We start from the raw sequence: 20,068 nt of genomic DNA, 5'->3' as shown, positions 1-20,068 counted from the left end.
TCCACCATGACCACCATGACCTCCTCTGTACTCAGCACTGCTTCATAACTTTGCTCATCATATCTTCAGGTCCACAGCTGAATAAAGACCCATCATGTGCTTCTTTCTGGTCTAACTCCAGGACCTGGCCCTTTTGGTTATTTTCTCCCATTGTCTTCAATTTTCCCTTCTCACTAGCTCCTTCCCTGCTGAACACATATATGTTTGGGTCTCTCCTATCTTAAAAATCAGCCACAACCACAGCCCCTCTGATTCCACTCTACACTCCAGCCTACCACCCTAATGCTCTAATTAATCAACAGAAGTGCTTGCAAACTGCTTTCTACTCAGTCCTTCAACTTCTCAACCATTTATGACCTGGCTTCCACCCTAACACACTACTACTGAGACTGTTCTCTCAAGAGGAACCGAGGACTTCCTAACAGTCAGAGCTAATGGCTCTTGTTGTGTTTACCTTCCACCCCACTAGTCTTGTCTGCTTCCCTGTAGAAAACGATGTGAAGCAATTTAGCTCTGCCAACACCCCCAGTTATCCCCTCACTACATTGGTTTTCATTTTCCTCTCACCCTGTTAACCACATCCCCTTTGCTTCCTGTTGCCCTCTAAATGCAGGTTTCACCCAAGACTAGTATTAATTTCCTATTGCTGCTATAAAAATGTACCCCAACTTAGTGACTTAGGTCAATACAAACAATTATCTTGTAGTTCTGAAGGTCGGAAGTTCATAAGGAGTCTCAGTGGACTAATATCAATATGTCGTCGGGGCTGTGCTCCTTCCGGAGGCTCTAGGGGAGAATCCATTTCCTTGCCTTTCCTCTTCTAGAGGCCTCCAATACTCCTTGGTTTGTGAGCTCTTCCTGTGTTCTCAAAGCCAACAACACAGAGCCAGGCCTTTCTCCCACTACCATCTCTCTGTTCCTTCCCCTTTGGCCCCCTCCTTTTACCTTAAAGACCCTTGTGATGACATTGGCTCATCTAGATAACCAGGATAATCTCTCATCTCAAGGTCAGCTGATTAGCAACCTTAGTTCACATTTCATAGGTGGGGATTATGACATGGATACTTTAGGAAGTCATTAATGTGCTTACCATAGGGATGTCTTTATTTCTTTCTAGTTCTTTCTCTATAGTCTTTCCCTTCATCTAATTTTCTACAACTTCAACTGTTCTTTCCCTGAAAGAAAAAAAGATAACACACCCAAATTCCATCTGTTGACCTGACTTGTCTCCTGAGTCCCAGTTGCCTCCTGCACCTTCAACTTAGAACTTTATGGGAAAAAAATAAAAGAACCCATTACTGCAACCCAATCCCCCAGAATCAGTTCCTCCTCTGACTTCCCTGTTCCTTTGCGTAGCACCAGCTTCACTCCAGCAGTGCTCTCAAAGCCTCGTGACTCCTTGTCTTGTTTACTCACAAGTCCAACTGGATCCATCAGTACATTTTTCATGGTGTCTCATGCAATGCGTCCCTCAGTCTTTTCCTTTCCATCCCCTCTATCGCCCCCCATCATTCAGGCCTCTCTTTGCTCTTGACCTGTTGCCTTGCCTTTAATTAGGAGAGGGGGAAAAATCCATTTCTGTTCCTCTCCTGAGCACCAAAAATCTGTCTTACATGCTATTCTTATTTCATCCGGTAAGCAATCCAATAAATGAGGAATTAGCATCCTCAATTGATAGAAGAGGAAACTGAGTCCCACGATAAATGAGGTGATGTTCTGAAGGTCATGGTCATTTATACATTCAGTTAAAAATATTTATTGAGAGCCCATTATATGCCAGGCACTATTTCAGATGTTGGGGATATCAGCACTGAATAAACCAACCAAGATCCAAGTTCTAAGTAAATTTATGTGAATCTAGACATAGAAAAGATAGGTACTCAAGAAGTGAACCAAATGAATAAGATTATTGCAGTTTCCTGGTGTCCCCTAGCAAAGAGTTCTCTTCATCTCCAGAATTCCTAGTGAGCAGACGACATCTCTTTGAAGGCACAAATCATTCATCATTCTAAACAATCATTTGTATACTGTTTTATTTGTCTCACCAAACTCCTTGAAGACAGAAACACTTCTTCACATGGCACAAAATAGGAATCTGTTTGAACTACGAGGCTGTAAGGATCGAGGGAACTGTCAAGGACGGTACTTTGTGAACTATAAAGCCATTTTCTAAGATTTGTTGTCTCAGTGACACCGACTGTGTTCTTTGGTAGGTCCTTCAAGGACCTGGTTGCCCTAATGTGGCCAGGATTGATTTTTCTCATAATTCCTTGTCTTCCATTGCCCTGAAAGCAGCATAGCCCAAAGCGCCAAAAAATGTCTACCAGCATTTCCAAAATTCCTAAGGAAAAGCTTAAAAGTTTAAGACAATGCTTAAGACAATGACTTCCTTGCTCATCTTCCCCACACCCTAACTTCATTGTTTCCCAAAATTTCATTGTGAACATTTTCAAACTGGATGATTCTTTGGTGAATACCTATGTATGCCCCATCCAGATTCTACAGTTAAAGTTTTACTAAATTTGCTTTGTCAGAACTTTCCATCAAACTGTCTCTATCTGTCCATCAGTTCATCTCATTTATTGATGCATTTCAAGCGCTTGCATATCATTGACTATAGTTCAGAATTTGTTCACCAGATCCTTTTTATTCTTTGCAGGTAAATTTTGCATATGGTGCAAAACGTCTTATCCAATGAGTTTTGGCAAATGTACACACCTGTGTAAGCCAAGTCCTTATCAAATCACACAGCTTGTGCCAGAAAGTTCCCCGTGTTCCTTCTGAGTTGGTCCCTAACCCAAATAATTCACTTTAAAACTCTATGCTCACATGACTTGTAGATAATGACTTTTTGTCACTACATTCACTACCGCAAAAATCTTCATTCTATTGCTATTAACTGCCACAATTGAAAAAAATACTTTTCTGGGTTTATAGACACCATAGTTTGCTCAGTCCCAGAAAAACCGCTCAGTCAAGAAATACTCTAAATTTTCTTCCTTTTAAGCATAACTTTGATTCAGATTTAGGTAGAACCATACTGCAACCTTGCACTTTATGACAGATTTTGATTTTGAGGCCAGCCTACACTGGCTCAGTCAAAAGGGTTTATTTCTCCAAATCTAGTGAGCCTTCATTTAACATTGTTTACTAACAACATATTCACTAGATATGAACCTAGAAAATCTGGCTGGTTTTTTTTTTTTTTTTTCTTATTTTGATGCCTTATTGTTGATGTTTGAGGAGAGGAGCATTTATATTCTTGGGTATGTCACAACTTTCTTAGGCCTCAGTTTCCAGATCTGGAAAATAACAGTCTATCTCTTAAAGTCCTGTCTAAATCTGTACTTTTTATGGGCAGGAAAGTTACATAGACCTAAGAAGAAAAAAGAATTTCTTTTGGTCCAAAAATAACAAATGTTACTGTAGTTTGGTAAGTTATTCTAGTTTAAATGTTCTTGGAACAGCTGGTTTCTGTTTAAAGTTTTTTGTACTAGCAAATCATAATTTAAATGGTAACACAGAGTCCTTTCCAATGAATGACTATAAAGGGAAGCTTGCTTGATATATTACCTTTTTTTTTAATCTTGTTTATACCGCTTGAGAGGGTTTTTTGACAGGGTTTAGGATACAATTGTCAGAAATCTGTTCTCCCCAGAGCCACCTCTGAGTCACTTCCACTATTTGTGGAATAGCAACTGTGAAGAGTGGGATCATGTTTAGACTTTTTTTTTTTTTTTTTAAACAACACATGATAAATGTTTTTAGGAGCTTATGTAATCTATCCCAGAGCTTTTAGTTTTCAGAGGAGAACAGAGTCCAGGAAGCGGCTTTTTAGGCCTTTATAGCTTGAAAGCATGTTCCTGAGTCTTTAGGTCACAGATTGTCAATGTAGTAACTTGAGTCAAGTTTTAACAGCCTTTGAAGTTAAAGCTGTTCTGTCTTGGAAAGCTGGGGTATGCCTTCTCTATTAGGTATAGGATTTTCATCTCATCTTATTTGCCACCTTACAAAAGGAACTTCTCTTAGGGCCTACTTTTCCTTACGTGTTCTTATGATTCCAGAACCTTCATCTAGCGGATTGTATAACAAGCCCCACCTGGAAATCTCTGCCTCTGTCCTGTGTGGACAACTCAATAGAGGAGGACGGAGTTTGGGATGAGGATGTATTGAATAGTGTTTCTTTCCCTAGAAAGTTTCTGTCCTCTTTCTTCATCCTGCTTTTAAGAAGACTCATGATCTAGCTCAGGTTTCTGCTTCGTTCATCCAGCTTTCATTGTGCAACCTGACAATGAACAGGACTAAAGAGTCGTGCGGTCCCACAGTCTGTCTTTCTCCTGTATTCCACAAAGAAGGGCCGTGAGCTTCTGCAGGCTAGATCTCCAGAGTACTTTTCATTGGGACCGGTGAACCTGGTGAACCCAGTGCCGAAATCCAGACCTATGAGATCATCTGGCGGCCTTACCTTCCACTTCTTCACTCCCCTCTCCACACATAAGGAAGCTCTCCACGCGTGTAAGTGTGTCCCTGGAGTGGAACTCAGGCAGCAAATTTCTCTCCTGTTTGAATCTCAGACGGTAAAAATGAAGAATATTTCTAAAAATGGGTTTTTCTCTTTCCAAGCAACAGAGGTGTTCTTGCAGAATTATGAATACATCACCATATACTCCTAACACAAATTCCCACCATTCCTTAAGATAGGGCTTGATGCAAAAACTTGGCAAACATGTTGATTTCATTCCTCAGGGATAAAGTACTTGTTTTTCTCTGGCAGAAGCATAATGAAGACTGTGTGGTTAGTAGTGAGAGTTTTTGAGGAGGTGGATAGCTAGATAGGTACAAATTAATTAGTAATTTCTCTATTAATTTTTTTTTTAATTTGGTCAGGTCTTTATTAACATTTATGTGCTCAGGCCATTTTATTAAGAAACAACAAAACAAATTGCCTATAGCAACTGAGTAATATAGATAAGGAAATTTTATTTTATTGTGTTTATTTTCTTAATTTGGTGTCATTAATTAGCTAGCTTCAAGAATTTACAGAGCTGGTTGTTTCTTTCTATATATCCTAAAATCCCAGAGTGACCCTGTGAAGCATTTCAGAAATTGTTTCCCTTTATCCCCCCAGAAACACATATTTTCCTTGAGTACTATCTGCAAGTCCAGAATTCTTTGCATTACAGCCTCTTAGGTAGAATGGTCTTTCTCTAAGATAGTATGTCCTGTACTAGGGTATCTGTATATTCAAGTCCTGGCATTGGAATATATATATATATATATATATATATATATATATATATATATCTCCTTACTTTAAAAAAAAAAAAAACCTGTTCAGTTTCATTTTCATGAAATGAATGACTTATACTGACTTTCATACCTGAATAAGCTCCCTCCCTTAAAAAAAATGTTAGGAATAATTATTTCATCCGATTTCTGTGTGACTTCAAAGGCAGCTAAAAGCCAAAAAGAAGTGGGGAATCAAAATAACATCCTGTTAAGGAGCGAAGACCCTCCCTTTAGTTATGAAGTTGACAAACACTCCCAACACTCAACACAGGAATCGTCCCTTCAGTGTCCATATTCAGAATAGATTGCCTCCCCTGTCGCATGTCAGAAGTTCTGAAACGATCCTGGAGGCCTCTTTTTCACAAGCGCCATGCCAGCAGCATCTGCGGGCTGGCGGGATGATGCCGGAGGTTAGAAATGTTCACCGGCAACATTGATTTGTGTCTGTCTCTCTCCCTCTCCCTCGCTGGCCTTTTTCCCTTTAATGAGGACTAGAATGTTTCCACATCAGTTAGCTGCCTTCATAAAGCACCAGAAGGTCACACCAGCCCCAGACTGATCCTTTCCTTTGTGCCTATAATATAATTGGCTGATTGTGCCAGCGATGAGCGCGCCCCCTCCCCCAGCCCGGTCCTAGCTCCATGTTTGCGAGCCTCACTGCTGGTTTCCGAGGAGAGCGGCTCGGCTGGCTGCGCGCTTCCCGGCACAGGCAGTGCCACTGCGCAGGTTGCTCAGCGAAACAGCATCCATTTTAATCCGCGGGGAGCCCCTGCCTTCCCAGGGCGTTCTCGCCGCCCGTGGATGCTCGGCGTCTTGCCTCCGCAGCCTCGCGGAGCCGTCCTGCTTCGGGGTCTGGGCCCTAGGATGCACTGAGATGGTACATCAGGAGAACTGTTCGTATCAGGTAAGATTTCAAGCCCGATTGCGAGGCTGGAATCCTTTCGAGAGAGGAGGCCTGCCTTCTCCAGAGCAGCAGGTTGCCTCTTTCCGGATTTTCAAGGGATTTTGCCGCCCTCCACTCCTGGCCTTCCTCGCATACAGTATCTGAATTGTAATTAGGTTTTCTGGGGAGTAATGGGGCAGAAAACACTGCTTCCTTGGCCCTTGAAGCGTATTGTGAAATCCACTGAGGTGATCTGCGCTTTGCACGTTCTCTGTGCAAATAAGAGGAACTGCTGTAAACTGTAATTGAATTTAAGGGGCTTCGGGCGGGGAAAAAGCTGGACCGAATTCACTCGGGGAACATGGCAAAATACGATTTTTGCTCACTGCCTAGGAGATGAGTGGTTTCACATCCAGTTTTTAGGACTGTCTCTAAGGAAGTTATGTAAATAAGCGTAATTGATGATCTGAGAAATTTTCAAAAATGGGCCAGCATGCACTTGATGTTTGTAGTTGCATTTGTACATCTTTTCAAACTTGTTTTTACTAGCTTGTGTAAATAAGAATTAAGGTGCTGACATGCATAAAAAACTCCACATGGAAAATTTTTTAGGATTACATATTTGTCTTTGTGCTAATTTGCTATGTGGAGTTTTAAATTAAACAGATGATCTCAAAGACCCCCTTCTAGAGTATTAATAATAACTCCTTCCTACAACTTGGACTGTTGAGGCAACATTGAAAGCATCCTCGTTGTAAGCAGACGAGAATGTTCTCAGAGTAATTGCTCTTTGCAGCAGCAGGCATGGCTAATCCAAGTCCAGGATGGGTAATGTTGGGGGATTACTCAACTGACCGAGTTCAGAAGCTCTAAGGGACCAGTTTTTTAACTTAACAATGCCGCTTCCTTGTGGGAGGTGGGTTACCTGAGACAAGCAGGTGTTTCTCATTAGGTCGGATTTCCCAGAGGTAAATGTATGCAGGCAGAGTCGTACGTTGCACAAGACTCAAGGCAGTAGTTTCTCAGCTAAGTAAAGTGTGCCTATAAAATATATTTATCCATTCACTTTTCTCTTTGCTTCATGATGGCAGTTTTGTAATTTCAGGCTTGTTTTACTGTATTTTCATTTCAGAGTACATCTAGGTCTGTAGATCCTAACATTGAGACTTGTGCTTCATAAGAATTCTTCCCATGAGAAAGGGAAGATGCTGAGTAAAAACCAAAACTTCACTTACGCGCAATCCAGAGATTGAGAATGGGGAATGCCAAACATCTGTGGAGAGCCCAACCTATTTATGGCATGGCTCCAGAGGACTAAATTACTATAAAATTAAATTCATTATTTTCTCTCTTTTCAGAGAAGCTATAGAACTTAACTTTTGAAAGGCAAACTAGTATAAGATTATTCCCTGTACCTCTTCATTAAGTTGGTCATGAAATCACTGGTCTTATAGGTCAAAAATTGGTCAGAGATCAGCAATCTTATCTGAGGAAAAGGGATTTTGTTAGCCAACTGCTTCTGAAAGGGGACAAATTGATTTTATTTTACATGAACTACAACATATAACACTGTCATTGTGTGTTTAATAGTTTTGAAATATTTATTGCTTATTTTCACAGTAAAATTAAGTGTATTAGGCAGATAATAATGGTCAATCGATTCTGTAGGTCCCTGAGGTTTTAGAGTAGAACTACCTTCGTGTGTATGTTTGAAACACCCTCCCTTTATTCATAAATCAGTAAAAACATTAGCTGTGAAGCCAAGTCTTAATCTGCTTAGAAAACTTAGGTTTAGAACCCACCTGGCACCACACATGTTTGGATTCAGAAAAGGCATTTTCTCTAAGTCCTTGGTTTGATGTCATCATCACTGGTTATTTCAACAGTAGGATGTTTTTCAGAAACTTGCCCATTTTTTGAATGGAAGCTTATTTATTTGTTTTTAAGGATGAAAATGCAGTGATTAAAGCAGATTCCTTAAGGTAGCATTTTTAGTAAGTAGAATTTCTTTATTTATTCCTTCCATAAATGTATACCAAGGTTTCTTAATGGAGAGTCCATGAATGGAATTCTAGGGAATATTCCTCAAAATTGTATGCTCATTTAGGTGCCTATGCTTAGGCATATATTATTATTAGTATCATCATCACCATCATCACCATCATCATCAGAGCATAATAGCCTCCTAACTGGTCCTGCTCTAACTCTCCCCCTCCCCCTACTGTAGTCTAATTTTCAACACAGTATCCAGAATGGTCTATTAAAACCTAAGTCAAGGGGCATCTGGGTGGCTCAGTGGGTTAAGCCGCTGCCTTCGGCTCAGGTCATGATCTCAGGGTCCTGGGATCGAGTCCCACATTGGGCTCTCTGCTCAGCAGGGAGCCTGCTTCCTCCTCTCTCTCTGCCTGCCTCTCTGCCTAATTGTGATCTCTGTCTGTCAAATAAATAAATAAAATCTTAATTAAAAAAAAAAAAAACCCTAAGTCAAAACATGCCACTCGTCTCAAAATTCTCCTCAGAATAAGGCCCCCGACCCCAAGGGCCTTGCGTCAACTTGCCCCTGATGCCTCTGCGACTTTCCACATTCCTCTTTCCTTTCACTCCCGTCCCACTGTGCCAGCCTGACCTTGAACTTGCTGTCCTTTCTGCTGTTGTATGCTTCCCCCAGGTACTCCCATGTAAGGCTGCCAGATTAGCAAATAATCTGCAGTGTTTCAAGTAAATTTATACTAAAAAATCATTCTCTGTTTTTCTGAAATTCACATTCAACTTGGCATCCTGTATTTTTCCTGTCAGTAAGTCTCTCACTTCCTTCAGGTCTTTGCTGAAACGTCACCTTCTTGGGAAGGCCTTCTCGGGACTTAACTATGTCAATTTCCAACTCCCCGTTTCTAGCCCAGGGTCTCCATGACACTTCCCTAATTTGCTTTTATACCTGGCATTCATCACCATCTCTCAGAGACATGTTTTACATATTCGTCTCTTTTCTGTCTCCCTCGCCTGTAAGCTCCATGAGGGCAGGGATGTTTATATGTATATCCATCTGCTTTCCCAGAGCTTAGGACAAACCCTTGGGTAATACGGATGGATAGGCCTACTGTGTATAAAAGTGACTAAGAAAAACGGCATTGTAAACATACTATGGCATCGTGGTTTCTTACATTTTGATCACTGGGATGACTTTCAGTCTTACTCTGTCCTGCCTCCCCACCCACGCAGGACACGTACACCATTAGCCTGCACTGTTCTCAGTGTCTGCGGGCCAGAATATCCCTTTGTTTCTTGTTAGTTTTCTCATCTATGAAATGGGATTTTCCCTATTTAACATCCTGGCCTTGTTCCTGCCAGAGGCTACCTTTCTGCAGGAATAAGTCAGTTACCATGAATTAAGAGCTGCCTTCTCTGATCACATGAGGGGCTCAGGGAAGATTGTAAAAGCAGCCGGGGAACCCCTTCCATTGCTTCATTTCCCAATCACATGTTGCCACAGTATGGATGTATAATTGATTTATTCCCCTTCCAAGTAGATGATAATTTTGAGAAAGAGAGTTTTATCGCTACCGAGGACTTTAAAACCCCTGCTTGAAGTGTTTGGATGCACAGGGCTTTGAACAAGTTAACCCAAGGAGGGATGCTCCGAGAGAAATTCTCAGGCAGGATTTTTTATAGTTGTTTCGTTTTGAACGGTTCTCACGTTGTCAACATCTTCATGTACTTCTCCCTCATAGGATTTACATTAGCTGAGAGGTTACTGAGGCATGTGTTGTCATTTTTAGTTGTAGCCGTGTTAAAAGATAGAGCTATCGACCTCCATTTTCCAGTCTTGGGAGGAAGCCAGTCTCTTCAGGAAAGAACCTTGCCCACAGCTTCAGACCTGGCAGCCTTCAAGAGGCCAGATTCTTCTAAATGGTCTCTGAGAGCAAGCTTTGAAATATTGTTAACTTGAAAGCACAAGTTTGGGTCAAAGGGTCCATTTTGCTTAAAAGCTCCCAAATATTTTTTCCTCTTTCCCTGCAGTTCGTTTTTGGGGTTAGTGTGTATATAAAAACAATGACATGCTTTCATCCCTTTCTTTCCATCACTTAAATTCCCCTATGACCTCAGATATAGATCACACCCTCACATTCTTAGCTACTGTGGGAATGGAGACTTGAAAGAGAAAAAAAAAAGGAAAATGGCATGTGAATGACTCTCATCTCTTTCCTCCCTTGGGGACATAAAGAGACGCTTCTCTGAACACACACCTGGTCTTGAGGAAGCACAGTAGAAATCTTTAATGTTCCCCCCATTTTCCTCAGGCTATAATCCCGACCCCTCTGCGTGGCATTCAAGAGCTAACTCTGATCTGAACCCCAGGCAGAAACACTCGTCCCTCTACTCCCTACGCTCCCGCCCCCATACTGCCATCAGGCCTTTGCTTTGCTGTGGTACCTGAGCCTAGAAGGGCTCCCGCCCACACACCACCTGCTTCTCCCTTATTGCAGGGTGATGCAGCTTTTAAGGCTCCCATGCCACCTTCTTCGAGAAACCTTCCCTTTTCTTCCCACACTCACAATTTCTCCTTCTTGGTGCACTTTGGTTTTGTTTCCAGCAGAACCCATTTACAACTCGTGACACGAGTCTGTCTCCCCCATCAGACAACAGGCTTCTTGAAAAGAAGGACCTTCTTTTTCTTCCCTACGTGGAGTGCGTGTTCAATAAGTGGCTGTTGGATTGAATTGGATTTTCTACATTGGGTGCTGTTCTGAGTCCCCAGGATCAGGATTGCCCATTATAACCCTAGAGGGAACCTCAGATCTGTGTAACAGGGTGAAGTGGTGAAGTTGACCACAGCACTTCTTGTATCTGGCTCGTGGACCTCTCAGACAGTTGCCAGCAGTTCAAACATCCCATGTGCCAGAAACGGGGATGTAGTGCAAAGAATTAAAAAAAAAAAAAAAAATGAGACAGACATCCCAACCTTCCCAGACACAATGCATTAAGAACATACCTCTGGGGTGCCTGGGTAGCCCAGTTGGTTAAGCATTTGCCTTCAGCTCAGGTCATGATCCCAGGGTCCTGGAATCGAGTCCCGCATCAGGCTCCCTGCTCAGTGAGAGTCTGCTTCTCCCTCACCCCCTCCTCCTGCTCGTGTTCCCTCTCCCTCCATGTCTCTCTCTGTCAAATAAATTAATTAAAATAAAATATTTTTTTAAAAAAAGAACATACCTGTGTACCTATTTCTCCTTTACCCAGAGAATTTTCCCAAGGTGAACTTCGTGGACTATCCCCAAGTACTTTTCAAAATACCTGTGGTTGGTTGAGGCAGTTGCTCATCCCCAAGCTGCCTTTCTTAATGTATGAGATTTTGCAAAATTTCAATGAATCTTTTTACCGTGCAGAGAAGTAGTTTTACTTCCTTCTGAAACATGCAGTTTTTCTTGGGTGAAACATTTCAGTGCAACTGAACTGTCATACCCAGCACAGAAGATAAAAGATGCCCTGTATTGATCTCAAACAAGAAAATTAGGGAGTATATAAATTTAAGTAGTACATCAAGATATTTTTTAAATTCTTGCTGGAGAAACTACTAAACTTGCCAAGATTCTAGTGGGTTACTTAATAGTTAACAAGGGAAAGGAAATATATTCTATCCCTATTGACATCAGGCCAAGTGAGAGTTCATTTCCCAATCCCTTCTTCCTGTGAATGAGAAAACAAGATATCAAATTTGAGTTCATTTAAGATTCTGCCCAGTTTAAGCCTGGTTTCATCCATAGCCAGGAAGAAAAATGTATTGACCTAATAGAAAAGGGAATTTGAAAGCACAGTGCTCTATTTGATCCAAGCTTTTTTTTTTTTTTTTTTTTTAAGATTTTATTTATTTGAACGAGAGAGCTCACAAACAGGAGGAGTGGCAGGCAGAGGGAGAGGGAGAAGTGGGCTGTTCACTGAGGAAGGAGCCTGATGTGGGGCTCTATTCCAGGACCCTGGGATCATGACCTGAGCCAAAGGCAGACACTTAACTAACTGAGACACCTGAGCACCATACAGGATTTTAAATAAAAGTTCAATGAAACAACGTTCTGTTTTAGTCTATAGATTTTTTTTTAATTGAAAAAAATGTTTCCTATAGGCAGTAGTGTTGAGGAGTACTTCATCTTCATTATTTTCCCTGGTTGATGTATAATTGTATTTTTCTGAGGAGGAGGTAACATATATCACCTTAATTTAATTAAGAAAATAATTCTGGATGTAAATTCATCTGCACTTGTTTTTAGCCAAGATATCTGAAAATCTAATTTATATGTTTTACCACACAAGGAAAACAGTGGTAAGGGTGCAGATGAAAAAACAAAAAAATCATTTCAATAGGGTTTCATTATGAGCCTGATCTGAAATAGAAATTTAGTACAACACATCATTCCTATTTAAAGTAGCACTTGGGGCTTCAAACATCATGATTCAGACATCAAGTAATTTTAAGAAATAAATATGCAACACATTTTCAAGATGAAGATCTGGTATTTACTCTTAAAAAGGGGGTACAATGAGGGACGGGAAGGAAATAGGAATATCTCTATGGTAAAGACCAGTGCATGGATGATTTCTGGAGAGTAGAGACCCCATATTCACATGCATACACACACATACACACACACAATCTTGGGTAACTAATCACAATTTCACATGCAGACGCTCAACATTAAGAGAGACATATCCCAAGTGAGTCATATCCTATTATTTATTTTTTTGTGATTTATTTATTTATTTATTTAAGAGAGAGAGAGAGAAAACACACAGAGGGAGAGGGAGAAGCATACTCCCCAGTGAGCAAGGAACCAAATGTGGGGCTCGATCCACAGGACACTGGGACCATGACCTGAGCTGAAGGCAGAAGCCCAACTCATGGAGCCACCCAGGTACCCCAAGCCTACAGCATCCAGTATTCCCAAGTAGTCTCCCATCCAGGTACCAACCAAGTCCGACCCTGCTTCTCTTCTGAGATCAGATGAGATCAGGTGCATTCAGGGTGTTGTGGCCGTAGACCCATTATTTATTTATGTCCTCTACACTAAGGGAAAATTTGAAATCTTGATGCTACTCCCCGTGCAGTATATAGAAGCATCAGGAATGACCAAGCTTCCTGAAATAGTAAGTACTTGGACAAAAGTACTTGAATTCAGAAGCAAACATCAAAGAGGTTGTGGCAGTTGATGTAAGTGCCCATTAATGGGGCAAGAGTGCTAGGAACACAGAGAAACGTACTGAGGGCCTTAGAACCAGTCCCACTTGGAAGCGGTGCTGCATCCATCAAAGTGACTGCAGTTGTGTTTCTTATCCTCAGGTATCGGGCTGGGCAAGAAGATTTACGTCTGGGGTCCTCAATCTTTTTGATACGGGTAAACATCTGGTACTGGTAAACATGCCTATTGCCAACACTTCCACGTCCTCCACCCTACTCTCCCAGTGCCATTATTTTAATTTGTTTAGCCTGCACCAGAAAGTCTATTTAAAAATTTCCTGTTGATGGGACGCCTAGGTGGCTCAGTTGGTTAAGCAGTTGCCTTTGGCTCAGGTCATGATCCCAGCGTCCTGGGATCGAGTCCCGCATCGGGCTCCTTGCTTGGTGGGGAGCCTGCTTCTCCCTCTGCCTCTGCCTGCCATTCTGTCCGCCTGTGCTTGCTCTCTCCCTCTCTCTCTGACAAATAAATAAATAAAATCTTTAAAAAAAAAAAAATTTCCTGTTGGGGGAAAAATTGCCCGTGTGGGCACCTGGGTGGCTCAGTCTGTTCAGCGTCTCACTTTTGATTTTGGCTCAGGTCGTGATCTCATAGTCATGAGACTGAGCCCCAGGTTGGACTCCACACTCAGTGGAAAGTCGGCTAGAGGTTCTCCCTCTCCCTCTGCCCCTCCTCCCGTTTGCACATGTGCTCTCTCTCTATAGTTAATTAAATTAATTAATTAAATTGCCGGCATGCTTTAATAGGTTATCTAGCTACCTAAATGGAAAAGCAAAGCAAATTTAGGTAAACTTTGCACAGAAAAAAAAAATGGTGTATTTAGAAAGAGATCATAAGTCAGCCATCAGTTTGTATAGCGCATGGAATTTGAATGTTAAGCCTGAAGGGAAGGAGTGAACTGCTGAAGGGTTAATCAGGATGAACTACAGTTTCCATCTATGAACAGGAACATCTTTTGACAATGCATAAGTGATTTCCCAGTAATGCAGTCAGTGTTTTCAGAGTCGATCATTTTCACCACTGGCCGGTAATGATCATTTTAAAAGCATTAGCTCACATGACCAGTGCGTCTCATGGTTCAGATTATGGTCTTGACAGGAAACTGAAGCTCCGTTCTAGTCCCTAAATTTCAGGGCAGGGGGAAGAAGAGGCCCTGTCAAGCTCAGGGACTGTGAGGGTCTATGTGTACATTTTCCAAAGGGCAGTGGTAGCATCTGGGCCCGTGCTATGTCGCGTAGTTCATTTTAGAGAGGTCAGCAGTGGAGGAAAGAACCAGAGCAAATTATCTATAGGAAGGACATGAAGAGTTGTTCTTCCTTTGTTTGCATAGTTACTGCAAAACCACCAAACATTATACTGAGCTCAAGTCTTCCGAGGGGGTCTTTTGTTTGTTTTCCCCTTTTCTCTACTCATTTGGACCTCTTGGAAGTGAAATCAATTACAGCATTGATCCCAAGGAAGTAAAGTCAGGGTCTTGCTGCCATGCCTGGCAGTATGGTCCAAAATAGAAGGATAATAACTTATAATGAATTTTTTCCCAAGGTCTAAAGCTGTGCTTCTGAACTGTAAGGAGTATTCAAAATTCTTAGACTCTCTTAAAAATGAAATTTCTGATTCAGTAAGTCTAGGGTGGGGCCTGAGGGCTTGCATCTCCAGTAAAGTCCAAGTAATACAAATGTGGTCAGAAGGACACACTTTGAATAACAAAACTCTTGAAAACATCAGAGATCAGTCCCCTTGTGCCATCTTGAGATATTATATATCTCAAGTGGTATATGCAAGATATACCACTTGAGATATATATATATATATATACATATATACCACTCGAGATATAGACAATATATACTTGAGGTATATACAGTGGTATAGCTCCTTCTGGAAAGGGTCTAAGCTATGAACCTGTTTATGTGCTGAGCACTCCTTTAGGGGGAGGAACAAAGGAAATTCTCCACTGGGCACCGCCCTCCCCCTACAAGCTCTTACATCTGTGTTTTGGGGAGATGTTCTATCACTTGTCTCTTTGTAGTACTTATTAGAGAACCACTTATGACAATAAAAGGCACTGGGGTTAGAGGAAAGGAATGGTCTTTAGTACTTCCTTAGTATTAATCCTTGTTCCTGGGAAATTTCCATCTTGGATTTTGAGGTGCCCTTCTCCAAGAGATGATATATTAATAGTGTATGTGTGTATACATATATATGTATGTATGTGGTCAATATATTATTAGTGTATATATATTAATTTGAATATATATAGTTAATAGTGAGAGTTCAGTCATTTTAACTATATATGTAAACCCACCCAGTTAAAATTAAAGTAAAAAGGTGTTAGCAATTAGGCTTATAGTTTTGAGTATTTTACTCAGTCTTGTAAATATCTAGATGTTTATGATTTTATCCATGTTAAGTCTTGATCATAAATAGATAGGTGGAGTAGGATGCTAACTAGGTAAGAGATTGAAATTCCTGAAAATTGTGGAAGCTCCTCCCCTTCAACCCATCCAGACCCATTTTTTACCTTCTGAACATACATGATTTCCACAGAAGAGTTCAGTTGAAAAGCACTAATATCAACTATTAATGTTTCCTACTGTGGAGCATTTAGAGGCAACATTCTAGGCAACATGTACATTTCTCCTCTCTTCATGTCTTTATTCAACAGCCTTCACTGTCCACCTAACGTGTGTAAGGCATTGTCTAGATGCTGTGGGGAAAGCAAGACGGATAAGCCAAAATCCCTGCCCCTTTAGAGAAGAAGCTTGCAACCATAACAGCTGTTGGAAAGAAGCCACAGGGCACTAAAAACACCGTGGCTGACGAGAAAAGAAAATTCACTCTCCAGCATGTTAGGTCATGACCATCAGTGAAAGAGGTTTTATTTCATTTCTTGAAGCCTAATCATCAGGGGATAGCGGTGATCGATGCTGGGTGTTCCATATGTGCGTTCCCGTTCATGAGATTCTGTGTGCTGCCTGATTTCTCTCTGTACTAAACCCTGATGTATAAGAGCTAGGCTCGATTATTGTATTGTGTGCAGCTGTTTCTTACTGAGGCAACCAGTGGGTGGTGGTCTACCTTGCGCGTGTAGATTGTGAGCCTCAGCAGTGGAGGCCACAGGTCTCAGTTCTGGCCTGACCACTGGCCTGCTGCCTCGCCTTGGGCAAGTTCCCGAACCTCACCATGCAGTTGATAATAATGGGTTACCATGAGGACTAAAGACATAAGTTAAGAGGCACCTGTGAAGTGCATGGCCCACGGTGACCACTCCGCAAAGGGCGGCTATCGTTACTATGTTAACATATGTCAGATAATAAGACGCTGCTTCCTTCACTTTCACTAACCTCCTTGGGCAGAATTTGATAGTAAAAAAGTAAAACATTTTGACCCAAAGCCTTAGCTTTGAAAAATTCTTCCATGATGGGAACATCCACGGTGGAGCCACTCTTGGTGGCCAGCGTTGCCTCCCAGGCCTGGAAGGTGTCGTGCGTGCACGTAGTAGGACCCTTGTGTAGAGTGAGGGTGTGGGGGTCTGGAGGAGAGTAAGTTGAGGGAGATCTCTGCTGGAAAGAAGCCCCGCCCAGATGCAAGTCTGGCTTCTGTGATTACAACTTGTCATCGCCCAATTCTCTCGGGAACAGAGCTGGGAGATGAGGGTGGGCGAAAGGCAGGATTTGGATTTGAGTCAGGGACTGCGCAGGAAGGTATTTGCCTTATCGACAGAGGACCGCAGTAAACTGCATAAAGACACATTTATGCCACAAGCCTTCCACAAATTGAGATGCTTTTTTGTTTTGTTTTGTTTCTTAACTCACGGAGAGAAAGAGACAACTGAATGTGAGCGTGTCAAGGCCATCTTGAAACGGCATTTTTACCTTAGAGCTCTGGCCTTAACAGCACTGAGCTTGGTCAGGAATTCCTATTGGAAAATGTATTGAGTAGGACATTTGCTGCTTTCTGTCCAAGCATGTCAGGTATAAGATGGTTTGTTAAATGGGGGCTTGGCCTTTGAATTCTTCTTTGGCCGGTTTTCTCCTGCAAACAGTAACATTTTTCAAAAATAAATAGGGTTTGTATCTTTAGCTTATGGTCGTAGTAATTTAATAATGATGAGTGTGTGCTCTTGTTTGCACTTCTGTTTGTCGGTTACGAGAAAACATCCTCCAGCTGTGGGCCTTTTCCTTCTCTGTATGTAAAGCCAGTAAAAAACCAAAAGCCATGGGAAAGGGTAAAGAGAGCAGCAGAAAGGAAGCGTTCTCTTTTGTGAAAAAGCCCGCCAGTGGCTGGAGCTTTTTTTCCCCCACTGACTGGATTTTAAAGAAAAGTTGATGGATCTTTTTCTCTTGCCTATATGGATAGAACAAAGCGCTGATCCTGAAGCAGAGAGCTCCTTCTCTGAGTTGGAAATACATTTTATCCTTGTGCTGGGCCACTACCAGAAGATGAGATTTTCACATCTGATTTTAAAATGATTGGTTATAGGACAAACGGGAGTGGGGAGCAAACATGTGTCTTCAGGTTAGCCTTTAAATTATATTGTTTTCATTTTGTCATGGGATACCCGGCTTTTAAGTCACTACTGAAGTCTGCGAGGCTGGGTTTTGCATCTATTTTTATCCTTCACACTACCCTGGGTCAGAATAAGGTGGCTGGTTTCCTCGCAGGGCTCCAATCCACACTCAGCCCTGAACTGAGGAGTGGGGGCGTTGAATCCGCTTTCCCTTGACTGAGAGGAAGAGGAAAGGTGCTGTAGAGAGGGATGAGGCGGGATCCCTCAGGGGAAGGGGAGAGTAGACGGTGGGAAGGCTGGACATTCAACACATTGTCGAGGCAGAGCAAACCTCAGATACAGCAGCTGCCCCTGTGCCAGAGCTCGGGACAGAGCAGGGAGGCCGGGCAGGGCGGTGTCCCTGGGCCAGAGCAGGGGCAAGGATATGCACAACCACCAGGCACAGGCTCTTAGCTGGCTCTCCACGTCAGCATGAGCAGTAACCAGGGTACTGGGCAGTTGGCACAGCAGCCTAGCAGAATTCATGGGAGGTTATCACTTAAGTGAAATTCTCAAGAGTTAAAGGATGAATTGGGACAGTGATGGAATGGATGACATCATCAGTCAAGAATCCCCATTGGATATGGAGGGGAATTATAAAAAGGTAAGGCGGGGGAGCTCTTTTGTTTGTAAACAATCGGACCATTTTTCTAACTGGGAGAAAGAACACCCTTGAGGAGTGGCCAAATTCCACACGCAGTAGCCATTGCCATAGTATATTCAGGAAAGCTAAATGCACAGAAGTAGAGGCATTGAGTTGGGAGGGCTCTTCTTTCTGCTTTTCCCAGCTTGTATTCATTGATAGGTTACAACAGTAACTGGAATATACATGTTGTTATTCTGGAGTTGAAAAAACTCTTATCATGCATTTAGTTGCTAGGCAGTCTTTTTATGTAAAAGAAGGATTTTTAAAATTTTTTGACGTATGTTGACAATTTACCCACAGTAAATAATTACTATAATGTTTAATTTGTCTTTTAAGTGACTTCTTTTAACTGGAAAATATAGTTTTACCAAGAGAAGGGTGGGGTTTTGAAAAATTGATGTAGTCTCTGCTAAAACTTTACTAGCCTTTTCTTTTGAAAGACAGTAAATATATTTTTGGAATGTTTTATTTGGTAATTGTCGGAAATAACAGGCCCAAGTAAAAATAGCTTTAGTTATATGGGTGAGGTCATAAAATCAAACTACAAGTATATGCTTGTCTGTCCACAGAAGGCTAAACCACACTACATCCTTTCCCCCTTATTATTTTCCACAAGTCAAGTGTAGGTCACAACACGTCACAGTGTGAAGAGTAAGGGTCCTTCCGTCATCAACCTGGAAGATAAGACCTCTTTTCCTTCAGAGGTAAATACTTGGTAACACCACCTCCTTGAGCAGTAAAACTAGCCGCTCAATTTTCAGTTTGATCAAATATGTCATTAACATTTTTCTCCCAGAATAAGATATAGAAAGTTCTATCATGATAGTTTAAGTATAATAACGTAACATATGGCATTCTGTATCTTATGCACTAAGTTGTGTTTGCGTGCAGGGGATGTTTTAAGTATGTACTTTATCTCTTAGAGCAGTTCACAATAGTTGGTGCTCGTTTCTCCAGAACCCAAAACTTACATGTGTAAAAGAGGTTTAAATAACCTGCCATGTTGCCCTACACATTTTTCTTCCCTTGCACTCCCCAAGAAGGGAACGAGGGCCCAAGGTGATAAGTGTGCTGACACCTCTCAGCTGTCCCCTCCTGCCAGAAGCACATATGCAAAAGAGGCATAGGACACTCAGCCATCAGAGTGGGTCACTTACCCGGCCCTGAAGACAAGTGCACAGTTCTCAGCCCGCATTGTTTCCAGTGCCAAAAGACGGGTCACACTCAAACCGTTTCTCAGGTAGAAAAGCATAGGTCAGTTTGCACTTAGGAAAAATGAAAGACATCCCGTGGCTACTGCAGTAATGATAGTAATGACTTTTTACTGCCAGTAATGGCCACTGTCGTTTTTCCCTCCTTGGAAACTGAGAGAGCCCACATGCCTGGAATGAGCAAGCGATGATATGCCGGCAACCTGATATAGCACTGACCAAAATGACAAACATGTGAGGCTCAAGCTGCTATAAAACATCACTGGC

General features: G+C 41.9%; 1 protein-coding gene and 1 pseudogene across 5 annotated transcripts in view; one reads left to right on the top strand and one right to left on the bottom strand.

Moving 5' to 3' along the window:
• Positions 1-20,068, top strand: part of SCHIP1 (schwannomin interacting protein 1) — a 126,353-nt gene that overhangs the window by 67,096 nt on the left and 39,189 nt on the right. Inside the window, exon 1 of one of the 5 annotated variants that reach the window (XM_059163656.1) lies at positions 5,878-6,193. The exons of 3 other annotated variants lie outside the window; for them this stretch is intronic. In XM_059163656.1, coding sequence (XP_059019639.1) covers positions 6,164-6,193 — 30 coding nt within the window. In that variant the 5' untranslated portion in view covers positions 5,878-6,163. Of the gene's footprint in view, positions 1-5,877; positions 6,194-18,242; positions 18,549-20,068 lie in introns of those variants that run through there. One more of the 5 variants, XM_059163654.1, reaches the window with a different exon arrangement.
• On the bottom strand, positions 13,083-13,201 carry LOC131826149 (5S ribosomal RNA; annotated as a pseudogene).

Source organism: Mustela lutreola, chromosome 2 (genome assembly GCF_030435805.1).
Source record: "Mustela lutreola isolate mMusLut2 chromosome 2, mMusLut2.pri, whole genome shotgun sequence".
Classification (NCBI taxonomy): Eukaryota; Metazoa; Chordata; class Mammalia; order Carnivora; family Mustelidae; genus Mustela; species Mustela lutreola.
This window is presented reverse-complemented; position numbering and strand designations above follow the sequence as displayed.